The following is a 20793-nucleotide window of genomic DNA, read 5'->3' on the forward strand; positions in this document are numbered from 1 at the left end:
CTCAGTTATATGCACATCAGCTGGAGAGAGGTCTCGCCTATGTGTCTGTGACCCTTCACTGCCCAACTGTGTTGCAGGTGCAAACACGAGTAGTTAACCCAACGAGATCATTCAAAGTAACTACTCAGATTTACACTCACAGATGAACAGTGGGTTCAAAAATGGGGACAAGCATTTTGACCAAAATATTCCCCATTTATCTAGAGCATCACGCCTGAATGAATATGTATATATTTGGTAGAAAGTCATATTAGGTGCACAGGTAGAAATTGATTTCAAACATAACTATGTTATTCCTTCAAAATATTTTTCCAAATATGCTTGCCCTCACTTAGAACTAAGTACATGGATTCATGACAGATCTGTAGTTTTCCATATAAGCTGTTTTGAGTTATCTGTGCCTGAGAAACGTGTGTGAATTTTTTTTCAAACCTATTTATTCACACCCTGTTAACTCGAAGATGGAAAAAAACCCAGTTGGATTGCACCTTGTAGAAACCTCCTACTTTGAACTTAGGTCTAGCTTGAGAAATTTCAACCCAAAAGGTAACAGTTGTTTCTGAAAGTTCAGGACCTGAAAACAGGTTTTAAACATGAAGTTGTTTCCTCAGCCATAACAATATTTTGAAATGCACTTTAAAAAATGGGCAGATTGTATATAGTTGTAGCTACATATTATGTACAATGTACAAAACATCTTGGCTAGAGTGGAGATTTATACACTAAAATTACTACCTTGCGGATTGAAAAAATGACCAGCAATGGGAGAGGATGCCCAAAATGCCAAACTGAGGGTATTTATATTATCCTTTCCAGGTCACTCATTCAACCCAAGGCATAATATTATCTCCCATGTGTTAAAACTTCTATTTTGTATTAGCCTAATATTGCTCCTTCACAAGCATATAACTCCCACAATCGAAAACAGCATGTTTGTATGCATAACACTATTATAACCCCTTGGGAAATATTTTTTTTTTATAACTTGCTTCCATTTTTAGCTTTCAGGGAACTTTGACCCTCCCTCAGTTGACTGCAGAGCTAAAATTAAGACACTGTTTGGGGTGACTTTTTTCCCTGCTATATAAACAATTCCTGACCCTTAGCACCAGAAAATAATCCCTTTCTTACCTGCAGTATTATTGGGCTTTAACCTCTGGGGCTCCTAGGGGTATTTTGTATTTATTGCCCCATTTTCATTTAATTTTCCCCATTGTTTTTGTTTACTAGGGTGCAGGCAGCAGAGGAGCCCCAAAATGGACCCTAGGACCAAGAGTTCAATCCTGAAGGGTACTGAGCACTCTGCCCCCAATCCAGCATAACTCTTAAGCACATGCTTAACTTTGACATGAATAGCCCCATTTATGTGGATGGAGACTGCTCAGATGCTTAACGTTAAGCACCTGCTTGAGTGCTTTGATGGATCGGGGCCAGAGCTTTCAGCACCCTGCCGGATTCAAGCCCCAAATCCAGACATTCTTATTCAGGCAAAACTACAGCAAACATTATAGCTGAGTAAGAGCTCCCAGATTTGGCCCTAAATGGGTGATAAGATAATCATCCCAGCTCTGAGGTGGTTTTGCCCTAAATGTGCTACAACAGCAGAGCTACCCTGCACTGAGCTTCTTCTGTTTTACATCACATGTCCTCATTTCAGCCAATCGATGGCCAGACAATTAAAAAAAACATGAAATAAAATAAAAACCACCTGTTGGTGAGCTAGAAGAACAATGGTGCCAAACAATTGGAAGTCACATGAACCCTCTCAACCAATTGGATTGTATTTGGCAGCCCAAGGGTGTGTAAGGTCACATGCTGCCTTCAGATACATGTACATAGCTTACAGTGAAGACCACGGACTGCTAATGTGTAGCTGACGGCAGAATGTAGCCTATAGTGTATAGCACATATTGTATGCTCATGAACTTCGAATGCTCAGCTGATTCAAGATACAATCACTTTAAAATCCAGGTAGCCCCAGCTATGTTTTTGAGCAGCATAGACATGAGTAGTTGGTATTATCAGATTAAATATGTCTCGTACAAATACTATTAACCAATCAGAAGAGAAGTAGCCAGTCATGTGACATGGATGAAGGGGGTTTGGTGTCTGTGCCTGGATTATGTAAAAAAAAAAAAAAAAAAAAACTGAATAAATATTTCCAGACTTTTCATTTTTTCCTCATTTGAGCCGTTTGACCTTTGATGTCTGCTTCTGGCCGGAGGGGGGCATTCAACACACCTCTTTGCATGAACTGTAAGCATGAAGCATGAGAAAAACTGCACCATGGCTGATGCAAGAATTTTACATTTTTCTGTATCATTCCAAAGAAGGAAAGATATTATTTAAAATTTAATAAGAAATAATACAATAATAATCAATACAGCTTTTTCAAACTAAAGGTGCAGCAGAACCAGGCAAACGTCGTAGGTGATATAGTAGGTCACATACCATCAGGAATCTTTTGATCCTCTTTCGTCACAAATCTAAAGCAAGGGACAGATTTTTCAAAGGCTGATGCCTAAGACGAATCCCCAGGAATTGGTGAGTGCACCCACTTGGGACCAGATAGTGTCTTTATGGCGCAAGCTGTTTTCCTGCAGCGATTGTAAAGGCACACTGCTCCAGGGGGACTCCCAGCAGACAATGTGCAACTTAGGGAAGGCCTGAGGCCTCCTCAGTTCTCCCCCAGCATCAGTGACAGTGCTCACCCTGCACCACCCTTTAGGAAAGTGTAACATGTTCTCGACCTGCTTTGCTCCTCTTTTTGCCCTGTGTGGGGTGGCTAGTGCCCCAGGGATGCTGGCAAGGAAGCCTTTTCTTCACTCACATGAACACAGGGATGCAGTTGTGCCTGATTCCTGCACAGGGATGTAAGAGGGGGAAAGGGGTCCCCTTAAGTGCACGCACACACCCACGCTCACTCACACACCCACAAGGCCTTTTGCTTGCAAACCCAGCATTTGCCCAGACAGCTGGATTGCTAGGTACATCTTTACCTGACTTAGGTGCTGAAATGCTCATTTGCTGGAAGTGGGGCACACAAAAGCTTGGCACACAAGGCTTTGGGGCACAACTCTGGCACCTGCCTTTGAAGCACTGGCTTTAAGAATTGATGCCTTTGATTTCATTTTATGGCCACATGCTTAAAAGAAGACCAAGTGTGCTGGTTTATCATTGAAACTTTATGGACACTATGGGGTTGAACTGAAAAAAAAAAAAAAACAGTACAAAATGATGAAAAAGGGGCTTAGTGGTACTGCAAGTGAAGGGATTTTCAACAATGCCTTAAGCACTGGGGACTAACTCCCACTGAAAGTCAGTGGGAATTGGCTGCCTAATTTCCTTATATGCCCCTTTAGAAATCCTATCCTAACACTAACTTTCATTGCTAGAAATCTGGGTGAGAAAGCATTACACAGAAATTACTATGGTCAGTCTCAGTTACATTCCAGTGAAAACACCATGCAATGGGAGAGTTAACAATCTGTGCCCTGCAAGAGCCTAAGACTAGACCAGTAAAGGGTGCTGTAGGCCAAGGATGTACATGTAGGCAAAGGTGTATTTGGGAAATTTGCACAGCAGCCAGCCTGCAAAATACGTGTTGATAACCAATGCTGAAAGTCCCTGGCGGCCATTAGTAACCAAATTCACCAAATGCAGCCAAACAATGTTTCTAAAATGGAAACGAAACTCAAGGGCTATAAAATAATTCTCTCTTTTCCCTTTCGTCAGCAATGTTCAGCTGTAAGGGCCACTTTTTTTTTTTTAAAAAAAAGCTGAGGCTCACTTGTATGCACAAACAATGCACATACAAAAATACCACTGGGGAGGACAAATATTTGTGCCCACCAGCTGGGAAGTGGTGCATTCATTTGCTTGTGTGTTAAGCCAGTTTTTGTAAGCTGGTGTAGGCAAATGCTGGTTTTGCAGAAAGTTTCAGGAAGGCACCCATTGCTCAGGCTTTCCACTCCCTCCCTCCTTTGAATAGTTGGATCACTAAGTCACTTGCCTTAAAGTCAGTAGGAGTCTTACATTGTCATCTGTGAATTCTGGAGCAAGGTTATAAGAGCAAAAGAGTATTTCTAGGGTCGGCGCATGCTCTGAGGCACCCCAGTGGGGCTGCCTTAATTTCCTCCATACTACAAATTGTTCTCTCTTGTTTCCTTAGTTGGCAATTATTACTGAAGGACATTTTGGTTTTGGTTTAAAATAGAATACTAAAGCTCTTCCAGTACAATGACTACAGCAGGATGTTACACTAGGACAAGAAAGCAACCTCTTTCCTTGGCCTCTTCAAATAATCAGGATGGATTAGACTTTTGGCTTCTTTAAACACATGCCCCGACCATTGTTTTACTGGGTCTACATGTTTATATATGCAGGAAAGGAGATCAGAGTATGACTTTACTACACCATGGCCTCTAATTCCAAATCAAGATAGCCCCAGTTTTCCTGTTAAATGTCTCTTTGCTTACAAGGTTACAACATTTTTGTAGGATTTTACCATGTAGATAATTACATGCTTCTGCTGACCACTTGGTAGTCTTCATGAATGTAAATAATGTGCACTTTGCATATGACACAGAAATAAGGCATGTATGTTATTTACCCTTGTAATTATAGCACATGGTACTCACCATGTAAGTAAATGGTCAGACATTACTTTGTAGGTGAAGTAGTAGTACCGAAAATTTCTGCCCAAATAAAGTATTACCTAAGTCAGTTCACCTGGATTAAATAATTTTTGCTTATTATATATTTGCTACCTTAGCTATGATGTGCTCATCTGCCCTATCTCCCTGGGCCAGATCCTCAGCGTGTGTAAACTGCTGTCTCTCTAATATAGTCCAGGGAGCTGTGCTGCGGCATATCAACGGATGATCTCATCCTCTGTTTAAAAAAAAGAAAGTATAAGAAACCAGGCCCCCCTCCACACACAAAAGCAAAGCCAACTAGATGGCGCTGTTGTTGGAAATGGCCTTGTGTCTCATCCCTTTCCTTGTGTTTTGTTTGTTAATCTTCCTTTGTCTGTCTGCGTTCAGTCCATTCTCTGTCTCATACTGGTGCATGGATCCATTACCCACACTGCAGAATTGCATAAGAAGCATTTTTTATTTCCGCTCAAGACAACTAACTTGGTTTCAACCAGATTAATTAATCTGGTTTTTGTCACCTACACTTCTGGCACATTATGCATGTGTAAAGTTTGTGAGGATTATGCTTAGGGAGATAGCTATAAATCGGGTTAAGATTAAGAATATGTCCCCGCTCAGAGATGTCTTATTGGTTTTTATTAGATCAGAAGATGCCCGTGTTTAATTACCTATAGAGCAAATTTAGGTTTGATGCATTAAACATAATTAGCTTGTGACTTCCTATATCAGAGGTGGCCAACCTGAGCCTGAGAAGGAGCCAGAATTTACCAATGTACATTGCCAAAGAGCCACAGTAATACATCAGCAGCCCCCCATCAACCCCCCCCCGCCCCTCCCTCCCAGCGCCTCCTGCCCACCAGCAGCCCTGCCAATCAGCACTTCCCCCTCCCTCCCCGCATCTCCCGATCAGCTGTTTTGTGGTGTGCAGCAGCCTCTGGGTGGGGGGGGGAGAGGAGCGAGGGCACAGCAGGCTCAGGGGAGGGGGTGGGAAGGGATGGAGTGGGGGCAGGGCCTGTAGCAGAGCCAGGGGTTGAGCAGTGAGCACCCCCTGGCACATTGGAAAGTTGGCGCCTGTAGCTTCAGCCCCGGAGTCGGTGCCTATACAAGGAGCCGCATATTAACGTCTGAGAGCCACATGTGGCTCCGGAGCCCCAGGTTGGCCACCCCTGTTCTATGTGGACTCCTCTGACTTCCATGTGGAGCCTTAAATTCTTAGACAGGGGAAAAAGGATTACAAATAAGGGATGTAACCATTCCAGTGCTGAACTAAAGACTCTTATCTCGATGGACATGAGTATGTAGGAGAGAGGCAGAAGATTCGGCTGTAAAGATGTGGAAAAACATGAATTTCATCTAGACCAAGTAGGCACACAACTTTATCCACAGCAAAATTATCACCGGTAACAAATACAATGCTAATGAATGTGGTAGAAACCTTGCTTAGAGTGAAATTCCTCCCAGTGGGCAAATTTACTGAGCATAACGTGCCAGATTATATCTATAGAAACAGTATTGATAGATTTCAAACTCTGCTAATACTACTGTGAAAATATAGCGACTTATTTACATCGAAGATAACACTCAGCTGCCTCTCCCTGTTTGTGTAAGTAATTTTGAGGGGTAGTTGGGAGAGAGGTTGTTGCTTTGTCCACAAAGAGCCAGCAGCTAGCAGAGTCCTGTTTCCTTGACGTATCTGACTAACTCAACGGCCTTTTCTGGGTGGGGGGGTTGTTTCTGTTCCTGGTAGAGTTGACCAGATTGTTGGACGAGGGACATCAATGACAGACAAGGATCGAACCAAAGGGCCAGCAGAGGGGGAGCTTCCAGAAGACCCAAGCATGATGGGCAGGCTTGGAAAAGTTGAAAAGCAGGTATGGGGGCAGATGTTTCTTATAAGAAAAAAGTTCATGTTGTATGTTGAGATTTTAAAAGTAGTTAAGATTAAGAATAGAGGAAAGATTTGGATAAAATTTTCAAATGTGCCTAAATAACTTGGCAGCTTAAACCCTATTTATAAAAGTGACTTAGGTACTTAAAGCCCAGAGTCTCAAAGGTATGGGAGTTAGGCACCAAAATACCTTTGAGGATCTAAGCCTTAAGTGCCTAAGACACACTGAAAGTCATAGGTCCTTAGGAGCCTAAGTCTCAAAGTCCCTTTTGAAAATAGAATGTTGGTTCCAAAGTGACCTAGGTGCCTTTGAAATGTTCCCTTTCTAAACCTAGACAACTTCAAGTAAGGCCGTTGGTGTGATTTTTATTGCCACAGGATCCATGCCTCGTTCAAGGTGAAATTCACTCCAGAGCACAAGGCCCACTCAAAGTCCCCATACACACACTGTAAGGGCCTGACCCAATGAAGTGCTGAGAACCTCTGGCCTGGTGCTGAGTGTTCTCCAGTTCTATTGAAATCTGTCACATTTCACAAGCATTTATGCTTGCTTAAAGAAAACACAAAGGCCATTGCAGAAACAAATGAATGCACTAAATGGCGGTTTTTGGGTACAATAACTTAAAAATATTTTTAAAAATCCATCTTCCATAAAAGGAGAGAGGTCCTTGCCAAAGTTCAGACTGGATTTGGATCCCAGCTCTCTCTCAAAAGTTCAAGGAAGTCCACTTTGTGCCAGTGTAGGAAGGGGTTATCTATGAAATTCAGATCCCCATTCGAGCATGGATTGGAGTAGAGCTCTTTGGATACAGGGTATTGGTCCATAGATATCACCCAGCACGGGGAACTGTGTGGCATTTTGCAGGTTCTGTCCATGGAGAAGAAGCTGGACTTTCTGGTGAACATTTACATGCAGAGGATGGGTATCCCATCAACGGAAGCAGAAGCCTATTTTGGGTCCAAAGAACCAGACCCAGCGCCACCCTACCACAGTCCAGAAGACAGCCGGGAGCACATGGACAAAAATGGCTGCATCATCAAGATCGTCAGGTCTACCAGTTCAATGGGACAAAAGAATTTCTCTGCACCACCAGCCCCAACAATGCCAACCAACACATGTCCCCCTTCAACGTCCTGGCAGCACCAGCCATACCAGCGGCATAGCCATGGATCCTCCCCAGTTGGAGATCCTGGCTCTTTGGTAAGAATCCCACCCCCACCTTCACATGAGCGCTCCTTGTCCGCTTACAGTAGCGGGAAGAGGGCCAGTGCTGAGTGCCTGAGGAACGAAGACATTACAGCTAAACACCATGACAGCGCCTTGAGAGACAGTGACACGTCCATTTCCATTCCGTCAGTCGATCACGAGGAACTGGAACGCTCCTTTAGTGGATTTAGCATTTCCCAGTCCAAAGACAATTTGGACATCCTTAACAACGGTTGCTATGCAGCAATGGCTCCCTGTGCCAAAATCAGACCCTACATTGCAGAAGGAGAGTCAGACACTGATTCTGACCTCTGCACACCTTGTGGCCCGCCTCCCAGGTCAGCCACAGGTGAAGGACCTTTCAGTGACATGGGCTGGTCAGCCCCTAGACAGTGAAGCATCTTGACATCTATTGAGCCAAGTCAGAGCACTGGCCAGCCACCCATTCATGCCATCCCCATGTCGAATTTCTTGAGGAGATCTACAGCTAAGGTTTTATGAATCCAGAACATACTTAGCTTGTGGATATTTTCTTACAGCTTACTCTGGGGACAGACGCTGAGCCAGCATTCAGTAGAAAGAGGCCACTGTGGTGAATAATTCGGAGCCTTGAAGTGTCTCGATTTCTTTCATACTATCTTTCTAAGATAATTAGGTGAAACGATATCACAGTACAGGGTAGGCAACCACATTTCTTGGTAATCTTTTAGGGTAAAGGGAACAAATATCACCTGCAAGGGTTTTTTTTGGGGGGGAAGGGGGTTAACTGGTGACTGAACATATCTTTTACATGGTAATTACCATACCATGATACTGGGTGATTACACAGTCAAATACTTTAGAGGTGCAACGCGGTTACATGATTATTTCTGTCTTGTAAAACATTCCAGGTTACACGATGATTACTTTTGAATTTACGGAACGTGATCCTCCATTAACCATTCGGGAATGCAGTGTGATTACCGTATAATTCATGGAAGCCCAGTTGGCTCTTGACAAATTGGGATGTTTACTTTCACGTTACAGTATTGCCCTAAGAAAGACGTATGCTGTCAGGATGAGTCGAGGTAGAATGTTAGCAGGCATCATTTGGAACCAGAATGATTTTCAAATTAAATTTGCTACGTGGCTTAGGTGGAGGAGGAAGGTCAAAGACACAAAATCTGTCTTTGAAGGCAAAGAGGAACACCACAAAGGACATGGGATAAGGCATTTTACATTTAAACCATGTATTATATTTAATAGTGTACCCGCCAAAATTTACAGAACGGGAAGCCATAATTCCACCTACGGGGTTGTAGTAACTTGAAGTTGCTGTCGTAATTTTTGATATTGCTAGCAGCACTGTGGTGAACTTACAGCCACAAGAGACACAGCTACGGGGAGAGGGACGTTCCTCGAGATACTGTGATCCCTCTGCTGTTGCAAGGCAAGGAACGAGAGCACCAGCAGCGCCTGAGCCCTGTAACTCAAAATATTGCCCATTTCGTACACCGTTCGCATTATGCCTGGATGCTTTTGCAGCAAAGTTCCTTCCTCCTTTCCTCCACTACCCGATCCTGGATCACAAAGCTGTCCTTCTGACTTCTCCATTGTTTTGTTTAGATCCTTCATGCTGAGTCACGAGGTGCTTCCTTGTTTCCTCCTGATTTCTTTTATACACCTGTGACCTGTATTTATCCACAAGGGCTGGCAGTGGAAGTCTTTCTATTTTTTCTCTTTCACTCCCTCTTGAAAAGCCAGGTAAAGATCATGTCACTGTTACTGGCGCACGAAGCTGGGGGAAAACTGATGATGCAGGAGGTTTCTTTCAGGACCAAAACAAAGTGATCCTTTACTGTCCCAGAGCGGCAGGGGTCACTCAAGGGGATGGGTCATAGGAATCTGGATCAACAGTCAGGGCTGCTACACAGGAGCCATTGCCATGCCCACTGAATCCACCCATTTAACTGGAGCCCTACACCTTGTGTGTTTTCTGAAAGGGATAAACTGCAGTGGAGTCAGGACTGTGCCAGCTATTTGTGTCCGTCTCTCCTCCCCCGCCCCCCCGCCAATGTCAGTGGCCAGTTTTCATGATATTTCAAATATACGACATGCCCCCATGTCCCTTAGGCCTTGCTGCACCTAATACAGGTGTGATCCCTCCATTTTGAAAGGTTGACCTGCTGGTGGTGAGAGGAGAAACCTGGTGTATTCGTTCCTTCTGGTCATTAGGAGAAGCAGCTGGGAAGCTAAGGAGGAAAAAGACAAATTTAGGCATAACACACTGCAATTCAGTGGTATCGGGGGGTGTACACAATCTGGCAGCCATAAAACACCACCTAGAGGGACACGTACAGCTCTTGTCCCTGAACTCAGTGTGATTCCATGAGATTCTCTAGAACATGAAGTCTTCAAAACGAGATTTGAGGACTTCAGTAACTCAGTGAGAGGTTACCTATTGCAGGAGTGGGTGAGGGAGGTTTTATGGCCTGCAGGGAGAAGGAGGTCAGACAAGATGATCACGATGGTCTTTTCTGGCCTTAAAGTCTATGAGTCTGTGAGATTCACCCACCAGGGCAGGAAATCCCCTGCTGAACAGGTGGGTCTTTTTGGTTTCTGGAGGGAAAATAAAACAATTCTTTTATACATCTAGTCAGGGCCAACATGCAGCACTTGCCTGGGAGTGGTGGGGGGAAATGATATATAATCTTCAAATCCAATTAGCCTCAATATATGAGTGAAAGGGAGATAACCTACTCTTTTTAGGGGGGTCCTGTGCATCTATGTCTCCAAGGATAGAGAGGAGAGACCTTTGCACGTCCAGAGCTTCCTCCCCATTCCTGCCATATTCTGCAATTCTTTCTTCCCCACTCAAGCTGCCTGGAGCCTTCTTTTGGCTCTAGAATTCTTAATCTGGAGTAGCTCCTGTGATGTATCTAATTAAAGTAATTAGTGTATGATACACCTAACCTCAATAAGAGTGTTTGCTTTGAATTTGGAACTATCATACATTAAAATCCATATTTATAAAGGGCAGCTTATTCCCACACTCTCTCTAAACTCACCTGGCCTGACTTTCATAAGATGTGGCCCACAGGCTATATTTACATGGAAAATTGCTGCACATGAATGTGTAAGTCTGGCTTTTGCCCATGCACCTGTATTTAAGCATGTACAAAAAAAGGGTATATATAGGTGGGCACAAAAATGCTGGCAAACTCCAATGGGGCCAACAAAGATGCATCTTCTAATGGGCCACTAAAAATGCACCCATGATATTTGCAGGTAATTCCATTTACTTATGCAAAAATCTGCATTTGCATAGCTGACTGCTCAGCTGTAAACAATTACGCAATTCGAGGAACACATGTGCTTTTGCACATGCAAGTAAACCTAGGGACGTCTACACAGCAAAGAAAAACTCACGGCTGGGTTTCAGTGGGTTTCCTCTAGATTTGCACTGGTGTAACTCAGAACAGAATTTGGACCTAATGGATGGTTTTGTTGCTCATCCACCTACATAGTTTTTCTCATTGCAAATTCCAGTCTAATCCTCCCCATGACTCCTCACGTGATCCTTCTGTCTCCATTCCTTCCCCCACTCCCATTGCATATGCAGTTGCTGGAGAGCCAGTAATGCAACGTTTTCTGAGTTTCTCAGTTTGATGGTTGAGAAACATTAATTTTCTGGAGAGAAGGTTTGATTTTTGGCTCATAAATGTCCTCCAATAAGGATGTTTAATGAGAAATGCAAAGGAAACTTTCTCCCCTCTGCCTCACTGCTGCTTAGCCTGTCTGTAGCCTCTGTTGCACCTCTGTGTTTTAGCTATATAATCTGTACACTCAAACACAGAAACTAGTTTTAGGAGCTGCTAAGTTGTGACACAAGCCCAAGAAAAGCTAGGAAATTCAAAGTGAATGACACTGTTCCAGACAAGCTGTGAGCCAAATTTTCAATGGGCCTTCTTACCTGCACCTTTGGTATTTGTAACTGTGTCTGTTTGGACATACAGAAGCTGTGTTTGTGTCCACATGCGTGCAGAAGAAGTGTCCTTAAAACAAAACCCAGGATCTAAACCCCAGGAAACTTTGAAAGGTTTCAAAATCTGGTCCCAGATCTTGCTTTGAATGTTGCAAATGGCCCCCATCTTTGTAATGTGCCAGCTCAAAAACTGGGTATGAAACCGTACTGAATTTGGGGATGTTCAAAGTCCAAGTTAGAATGCAAATTTCGCAGTTTGTGCACATTTCACAAAGAACTGAGGTTGCAGACAAAACAAGCTCGGTCCAGAGAAGGCCTTTGGAGACTATGGCCCTGAGTCATAAGAGCAGAGCACCAGCCCCAGCTTGAATTTCCCAACGTTTGGAAAAGAACTTTAATGTTATTTAAATGTAGATTTTGTATGTGAATTTCCTTGCTGACTCATTTTCTTAACATTAATTTCTAAGCAAACAAAAAATATAAAAGAAATGAATGAAAAACATATTGTTTGACCCAGAGAGCCATTGCATGTCCTTAGGCAAACCACGTAATGAATCAGGTATGTAAAAATATATTTTTAAAGCAGCTTCAGAGATTCAGGTATCTTCAGTAGAGTCATTTCTATTTGCAGGGTAATCAGGCATAATTGGAACAAATGGGGAAATCTAAAGTCAGGGCTGAAACATCAGTTTTACACCCTGCTGGAATGACTCAGTAGCAGCGATGGTCTTGTCTACAGCAAGAATTTGCCCTGATTTTAGCCATGCTTCAAACAGTGGGAAGCCATGCCAGTGCAAGTCATGGCTCTTCATGTCTACACTTCAGGTTCAGTGGCTGGGATCAGGGTAAATTCCCAATGCAGTCAAGACCGGTGAGCCATAGTCTGCCCTGAGATGTATACCAAGAAAAGGCAGTGACAAATAAACACACGCTTCGAAGATAGAATTTGGCCCTACGATTTTGAATGACTTGGCTTTCAGTTTGATCAGAAACCTAATGTCATTTAAACAAAGCTTTTAACTTGAGCATGTTGTTTTGTTTAGTTAGAATTTTGTTGGGAAAAGATCAACAAAATTTCTTAAGAGTCATAATACTTAAACTATTTAAATATGCTAATTGAAATGTAAGAAGTATAATATTTATCCAAGAGAGAAGAAAGTTACTCCACATCTTTCTTACATCACTGAATGAAGATTTTTTGAATTATTTGTGGTGTTTACACTCCCTGATCCCTGTATTTTCAGCTGTCCAACCAACATTAGTGATCTTCCTGAACCAAGCAGAGATGGTGGTGTTCAGAAATGTCAGCTGTTCCCGACACCCCACAAAGAAGTTGAGTGCCCTACCCTGCAGAGATACTACACAATCTCTGCTGTCCCAGATAAGACCATCATAAAGGACTGGAAGGGATCTCCAGGGTAATGAAGTCCAGTCCTCATCACTGCAGACAACCACATAATATAATCACTTTCATAAACATATCAAGCTCCAGCTTAGAACCAGTTAGGCTTCTTGCCCCCACTACTTCCTGGTGATCACAGACAAGATCTAGGAGTCAAAGCAGGTCATCAGTTGGAGCTCCAGGGATCTATTCTATGAAAGTGCAAGTGGTGAGGTGGGGATCCCTAGTTGTAGCCGTGTTAGTCTGTATCAGCAAAAACAACATGGAGTCCTCGTGGCACCTTAGAGACTAACAAATTTATTTGGGCATAAACTTTCATGGACTAGAACTCACTTCATCAGATGCATGGAGTGGAAAATACAGGAGCAGGTATAAATACATGAAAAGTTGTGATTTGCCTTATCAAGTGTGAGGTCAGTCTAACGAGATAATTCAATTGACAGCAGGATACCAAGGGAGGAAAAATAACTTTTGAAGTGGTAATGAGAGTGGTCCATTTCCGACCGTTTCCTCCCTTCGAATCCTGCTGTCATTGGTTTTGTCCCTCTCTAGATACCATTATACCCAATCCTACCAGCAGTGACTTTCGTTCCGGGTTCGTCAAGTTATTTCTTGGGGGAGGAGGGAATAGTTTTTCTTTGGAATTTGCCAAATATCAGGCACATCCAAAAAAAGTTATTGGGGTAGAATGTGCACATTCCCCCCCACAAAGGTTCCAACTCATTCTCTGTCAACCACTCCATTCAAACACTGGCCATGGGGTGGTTGTACTTATGAAGCATGAGGCAGCCCAGAGACTGCTCCAATTGAGCACGGAAATGGCATGTGTGGGACTGTATAAGGTGCCTGGCAGACTAGGAATTCTCCTACTGCATATTTAAAATAAATAATAGCAATGAACTGTACAATGTAAAATCAAGCCCATATATATATATATATATATATATATATGTAATTATAGCGAGAGTTAGTACATTGGCATCATCTTATTCTAGTGAGATCATGGTTTGACAGGTACCATATACAGAGCCTACATGCTAATACAGCTACTGTTCAATTCTGTTCTTAACAAAGGCCTGGAACGGACCCTTACAGCACATTATGCTCAGTAAGTGCAAAACCCCAGATCCATACATATAATTCTCATTTGTCAGCTATAAAATAAATGTTCTTAAAAAAAAAAACTACCTAAGGGTTTGCAAAAACAGTGCCAGGCTTCTGTGCTCTGCAAGCTGCTGATTTATTCAAGCTTCTGCAGTCTCATGCAGTTTTGAAAGATTTGGATTTTCCCTCTCCCCTTTCCCTTACAGGCTGAAGCATGCGTTATATCGGAACACCTCAATTCAGTGCTCTTGGAGCAGGGCGTGTAAACTGTGGGCCCTGCGGCAGTTGGAGTTATTGTACCCCAAATGGGACATTCATTCTTAGGAAAAAGCGGGTGCTCTTTGCAAAGAAGGGCAGCTTTAGCTTTCAGCTGGTACTTTCCTTTGGACAAAGTCCTATAGAATGTAACAAAGAATTCTGTCCTTCCTATAGGTTTCTTTGTTTTGTTTTTTAACCATCCTATAAAGTTCCATAGCAAGGATGTAAATTCTCTACTACGTTCTGACAAAGGTCTAAAACCCTATAGCTAGGCTAGCTTGTTCTATTAAACCCTATAGGACTTCTGCATAGTGTTCCCATCAGCCTTGCCTGCAGAGTTGCCCAAGGAATGCACTGAGCGAGCACATGTCTTCAGAGTGTGCTGGCCACACCACCTTCTCCATTCAGCACCTCCCACTTTTGAGCATAACCTCAGCAATCCTCCCCAAATTGACTTTCCACTGTACCTGGGTTGTAGTGGCTGCCAGTTAAAGCCGGAGCCATATTACTCTCCCTTTGCGTTCTCTCTCGGGTCAATAGCTTTCATTTTATACACTTCATTTAACAAAAATGAAACAAGGAAATCAGATACAAAACCTCTTAGAATCATAGAATATCAGGGTTGGAAGGGAGGCAGAGACATAACGATAATGTGATGGACGTTCAAATGGAAACCAACTCCTCTACACCTTGGTCCTGTTCTTGTGGGGGTAATTTTATCACTCAATTTTGAGAAAGGAGAACTTTTCCCTTTACAGTCCCTGACTTCTCCACTTCATATCACAACCTGCACATTATTTAAAATGTCAGGGTGTGGGCTAGTGATTGGTTTTTTTTAAAAAAGAATTAATATAAATACATAGGAATCTTTAGTGTATCTAGTGTTTGATTCTCCACTGGCACTATACTGCTTGCCTTACATTATGTTTAGAGGGAAAGGCCGTATACAATATTTTGATACAATAGTAACCAAGCTCAGATTTTAGATATCAGCCAGAGTCACTTGCGGCCCCCCTCCTATCAGATGAACCAAGGAGGGGCAGAGAGTTCATTTTCAACATATGAATGTGCTTTCCAGACGGTCACATACTGTACTCCCGATTTTGCTTGCTAGTGCATGCTATCTGAGATGAGTAGAAATTGATACCCTTATATCTGTATCTGAAATAGAATTTAAAAAGTAATTGCAAAACATTTCTTTTAAAAACCAAACATGCTGTCAGTTATACATTGTATAGGGTGTCAAAGTTCATTAACAACCCAATGGGTTTTTTAGGTAACACTAATATACCATGTGTCTTTGATACTGTGATTAATTTATTTATGTCTGGTCTGACATGCATCAATTCTGGTTCTACTACATGTGACTCTGAGGGGTGCATACATGTGTCATGTGCACCCACTGGTGAAGAGGTTTGTAGAAATATGCATATGGAAAAAAGAATGGTGGTTGGCTGTGCATGAAATCTTGTGCATTTCATGCAGGCAGTGATAACAGGAGCATGCTAGAGGGGGAGTAGGGGAATACCCTATCCGGAGGGCTATGGAAAGCATTGAGGAGGAGGGATACTGGGGTACATATGTTGAAGGGCTCCACTTTAGTGGATGCAACTTGAAACCACTGAACTGGCACCTGCACACTTCTTGCCTGTCCAGTTCACTGCGGGAGGAGATGAGAGCACTCTGATTTCAACGTGATCTCATTGACACCTCCAACTGGGTAACGGGGACCACAGGTATTTATACCCTTGTGCCTGCAGTTCAATTGTGGGTGCAAAAATGAGAGTACAAACTTTTTGAATGAAAATTGGACCCATGGGAAGAGAGGCCTCCCTTTGAAAAGTTACCCAACTGTTTCTACCGTGTAGTTGATTATTTTTCTACCTGGTCTTGTGAGGTGCTGAACACCCTCAATGCCCACTAAACGTCTTGATGCTATTTCCCACAGAGCATCACAGTACCCCTTCCAGAGACTGTCCTTAAAATTTTACCATGCTCCTTAATTCTCAGTCCCTGCTGCATTATTTTTTTGCTAGATTCTAATAATCTAGTACCTGTTTGTGCCCACCAGGTCCCTTGTCGTCCGTGTTTCTAGTTCAGACCATATACAGGGGAAGCTACTGCCTTGGCAGGGCTGCAACCCTATTCTTGAGTTTTTTCACATGACTACACCCCACAGTCACCCCTACAATCTCGTATATATCAGTTCATGGATCGGTGTTTGCTTTTCATCCGTTATTGCTTTTTCACCCCATGGAGCCATCTGTGGGTCCAAAATGTCCCTCGTTTGTTTAGATTGAGCCATTTTGCCCATCTCTTCAGCACCCAACAAGCTGCTAGTATCACGTCAATAGCAGATCATGATAAAACAATGTGAGAACTGGTCTCCTTGCAGTTGTGATGTCTCCCCTCATTCCCGGTGAAACCAGAGCTAGCTGCGATATGATTCAATGCAAAGCTCAGGCAGAGTTTCATGCCAAACTGGGCCTGTTTTTCAGGTGCTGGGGCAGGGCTGATGGTTTCGGGTAGAAACCAAGCTGATCTCTACAGTTTGGATGGTTCTGATCTGAAACCAGGTGAAAACATGGTGGTAGCAGCTGAGTTTCACTTGGAAATTCAGGTACATTTGAAATTAAGTTGAAACTTGGGGGACAATCTCTCCTTCCGCCCACCGAACAAGGAGAGGTGGGCACACCGTCTGAATCCAGCCTGGCTAATTTCTTCCCACTCTAGCATGCAGTGTACACTTTCTATTTCAGTGTAAGTAGTTGTTTTACTGTAGTATTTTAAAATTGACAAATACACTGACTAACCCACCATTTGGTGTGCGTAACCTGTCTCCGTCTATGCCTGATCCATGCAGAATACCAATCTGCTATAGCTGCCAGCTGGAAGGCTTTGTCCTTTAGTTCAAGCTGTAGCTCTGGATGCTCCAGTTCAATCCCTGGTGATGATGGTCATTACAACTCTTGCTGGTGTTTGGGCTCTTCTGTGCCAGCCAATGAGCAAGCACTGTCCCTTTCGCTGGCTTAGCATCTGTTCTGGAGATTGAGATCCTCTGTTCTAGGACCAGAATGTGGAATATTCCATGGTGGTTACGCTAACGACTACCTTGCCCTCTTCCCAAGATTTAAGCAGAACATTTTGTGCTGGTTACACAGCTTCCAAAGTCAAGCACTGGGTGGAGAATCTGAAGTTTTCAGAAAAAAAAGTAAAACTGATCATTTACAGGAGAGGTTATTATGTTCCTTGTTTTGATCTAACAGCAGGTTTTTAAATATTTGCCAGGACTAAGGCATGTATAAAATTGTTTGGGAGATGAAATAAATTATTCTTATAAATGTTTCATTCTTTTACCAGTAATTCAAATATGCAGACTTCACTGTACTTTAACAGGAATGCCCCATATACGAAAACTATACTCCTGTGTCATCAGTAAAGGCATTGTATTTATGAGATTTCTTGTTAGTGTCACTTTGGCAGAGTAACTTCCTGAAGCACACAAGAACTGCACATTACATGCCAATTGCTGATAGATATTGTTACATGTAATTTAGCCTGTATGCGTTCCATAGACACCAGATATAAAGTGTTACCTGCCTATTTTGTGATGTCACTCAAAGTACCGGGGCAGGGAAGGGGGGGGGGAATCCTCATTTGTTAAGGGATACCCTGCATTTGAATGCTTCTAAACGTATTTTACCAGAAAGCAAAAATAAGTGAAACTGTTTCTGGAGTGTTAATTTTTTGAAATACTTAAAATACTGTATTTCTATATATTCTTCATTGCTATTCATCTGAGCTGTAAATACTGTACAGATAGAATGATGTATAAAGTATCTCAGTCATGAACTGCAAGATAAAAGGACAACATAGCTTTGGCTGCAAAAGGTGGTGTGTGTGTGTTTGGACACACGTACATATATTTATGTGTGTGCATAGACATATACACTGCATGCTTTGAAGCAGAAAAATGCATATAAGATGAAAAGAAAGTACGTTATTTTCTCATCTGAGTAAATAAGTCAAACCAAAAGGAAAGACTATTTTGATAACATTTATATCAAAATGGAAGACCATTCTGATTTGTAACAGGACTGACACAGATTCATATCCCAACTAGGAAGTCCAATTCGAAAGGAATTACAGCCCATTTAGAAATTTAAAAAACACAATCATTTAATTGATGTGGTTTTCTTTTTTTAAAAGCAAATCTATTGGATGGGCCAGTACCAATTCTGCATCCAAAACTTGCCACAACCAAGGTCCATAGCCAACCTTCCATTGACTCCAGTGGGACTAGAACATCCCTTAGAGAGTGCCAATTGTAGACATATCTGTCTACATGGGCAAAACTTGATATGGGCTCAATCTTTACTAAAACAAAGTGTCAGTTTCTGAGATTCATGAGAAAAATGTCGTATGTCCCCATGGATCTCAGCAGTTGACTCCCATTGACTTCAATGGGCCATGAATCTTGACTCCCATTGACTTCAATGGGCCATGAATCTTGACCTTAATTTTGGTTTCTACATATGAACTTCAGTGCCTAGATTTAAGCACCCGTTTTTTAAAACCTTGGTCTAGTAACTGCACAAACACCACTCAGTCTCTGAAGGCTGAGATGAATACAACAATGAATATTGAGCAATTAAGGACCTGATTTTCCAGGTGGCTTGGCACTCTGGCCTCCAGTCTGAATCCATAGAAGCTGTCATGTCTCAGTACATATGATAATCAGCCCCTGTGGTTTTATTAATCTTTTAAAGTGTTGCCAACACTCTTGGCCCATGTAGTATTTGTCTTTCTTTCAAAGACTTAAAGTAAAAAATAAAATACCTGAAGAAGAATAATTAAGATTTCCAACACAAGACATATCCGAATGAATTGTGATTGGATTTCTTCTTTGGCATGAAATCTGTCTCAGGAGAGGGTTTGCAGCAGACTTAGGTACTACTGAAATCCCACATACGTCCTCAACCTAGGGGCAGATGACTTTGCTCATGTAGATTGCCATAGTTCCATTGTAAAGCTATGACAGTTTACACCAGCAGAGGATCTGTCCGAGTAGGGTTTAATTGGAAGATAGATAGCACATATACTTTGTGCTGGTTCTCTGCAACGAGATGAATTTCACCTTACCCCAGAGTTTTGACTGGGTGATAGTCAGTGTATTCCCTCTCAAGCATGTTTATAAAATTCCACAGACACTCAACTAAGCATTAAAGTTTGGTTGTCCTTTAGAAAGCAAAGACAGCTACTTTGCTTCCTTTAATTTGCTCTGTTGCCTTGGCTTTTTTGCACTTTTGTTCCAGCTCCAAAGAATATTTCATAATGCCTTTCGTACATATGTACAATTTTAAACATTTTGTATGTATTGAATGGTAAACACTTCTCTTGTAATATAGCAAATTGACTTTTTGTGTGAATGTGTAATTTCCTCTGTACATTTCAATCGTGGATTTTGTGCACTGTACATTTTATAGGGATAGATTCCAAGGGAATGACCTACAGTTTTCTATTCGAATAGCTACGATATTAAATTATACAATCACAGATGGTTTTACACGATTACCACTGACAAGCTAAGTAGCACAGACTTTTACATGGAAACATTGAGCATGAAACAATGTGTATCTGGGCCTGGCTGACTACCTTACAGGATGAGATGCAGGGTTGGCAGTTTCCTGGGGGGAAAAACTAGTTTACAAAGAGTGCTGGTAAATACTGGCTTAAATTGGGAAAAATAATTAAGAATTCAAATGGATGAGTGACAGCTAAGAAAATGTATATGTGTGAAATTAAAAAAAAAATCTTTGCAATCTTAAGGGAAATGGAGGAAAGTTTAAAAAAAATGGTCTCAAAGTATCAGAATGGACAACTTGCGTCCAGTAAATATCCCAGAGACTTAACCTTTGTGAGATGAAATACACATTTATTTTTCTTTGCACTTCCCCTGCAGTTCACTTTGTTTCTTTTAGTTAAAACCACTGTGTGGACAAACGTGTATTATTAACAAGTGACGCAGAAGAGAGGCCAGTTACTGGGGTGGTGAGAGACCGAACCCCAAGCTGCAAAAAGGACTGCAAAGGCTTGAAAAATGCTTAACAACAGATCCTGGGGCCTGATCCAGGCAGAATATTTCAGTGTACTATTTTTAGCAGCTTTTAATTTTAAGACTAAAGACTACCTTTAACAACATAACAGGCTATCCTTCTCTAGCACCATCCATCACAGGATCGCGTAGAGCTTGCACACATGATCTAGTAGGTAAATATTATGTCCATTTACATGGCAGCAATGTAATGCCCT

The 20793-nt window shown here is 42.2% G+C and overlaps 1 protein-coding gene across 15 annotated transcripts in view; it reads left to right on the forward strand.

Annotated features, from left to right (window-relative positions):
* The window catches only part of KCNQ2 (potassium voltage-gated channel subfamily Q member 2), a 121427-nt gene extending 101071 nt beyond the window's left edge, over positions 1-20356 (forward strand). For 4 of the 15 annotated variants that reach the window (XM_074969515.1, XM_074969518.1, XM_074969520.1 and 1 more), the window contains 2 exons: positions 6406-6529; positions 7412-20351. In XM_074969515.1, coding sequence (XP_074825616.1) covers positions 6406-6529; positions 7412-8149 — 862 coding nt within the window. In that variant the 3' untranslated portion in view covers positions 8150-20351. Of the gene's footprint in view, positions 1-6405; positions 6530-7411 lie in introns of all 15 variants that reach the window. The other 11 variants (XM_074969508.1, XM_074969511.1, XM_074969510.1 and 8 more) reach the window with 5 other exon arrangements.
* Positions 20357-20793: the final 437 nt, after the last annotated feature.

This window comes from Natator depressus, chromosome 13, assembly GCF_965152275.1.
Source record: "Natator depressus isolate rNatDep1 chromosome 13, rNatDep2.hap1, whole genome shotgun sequence".
NCBI lineage: Eukaryota > Metazoa > Chordata > Testudines > Cheloniidae > Natator > Natator depressus.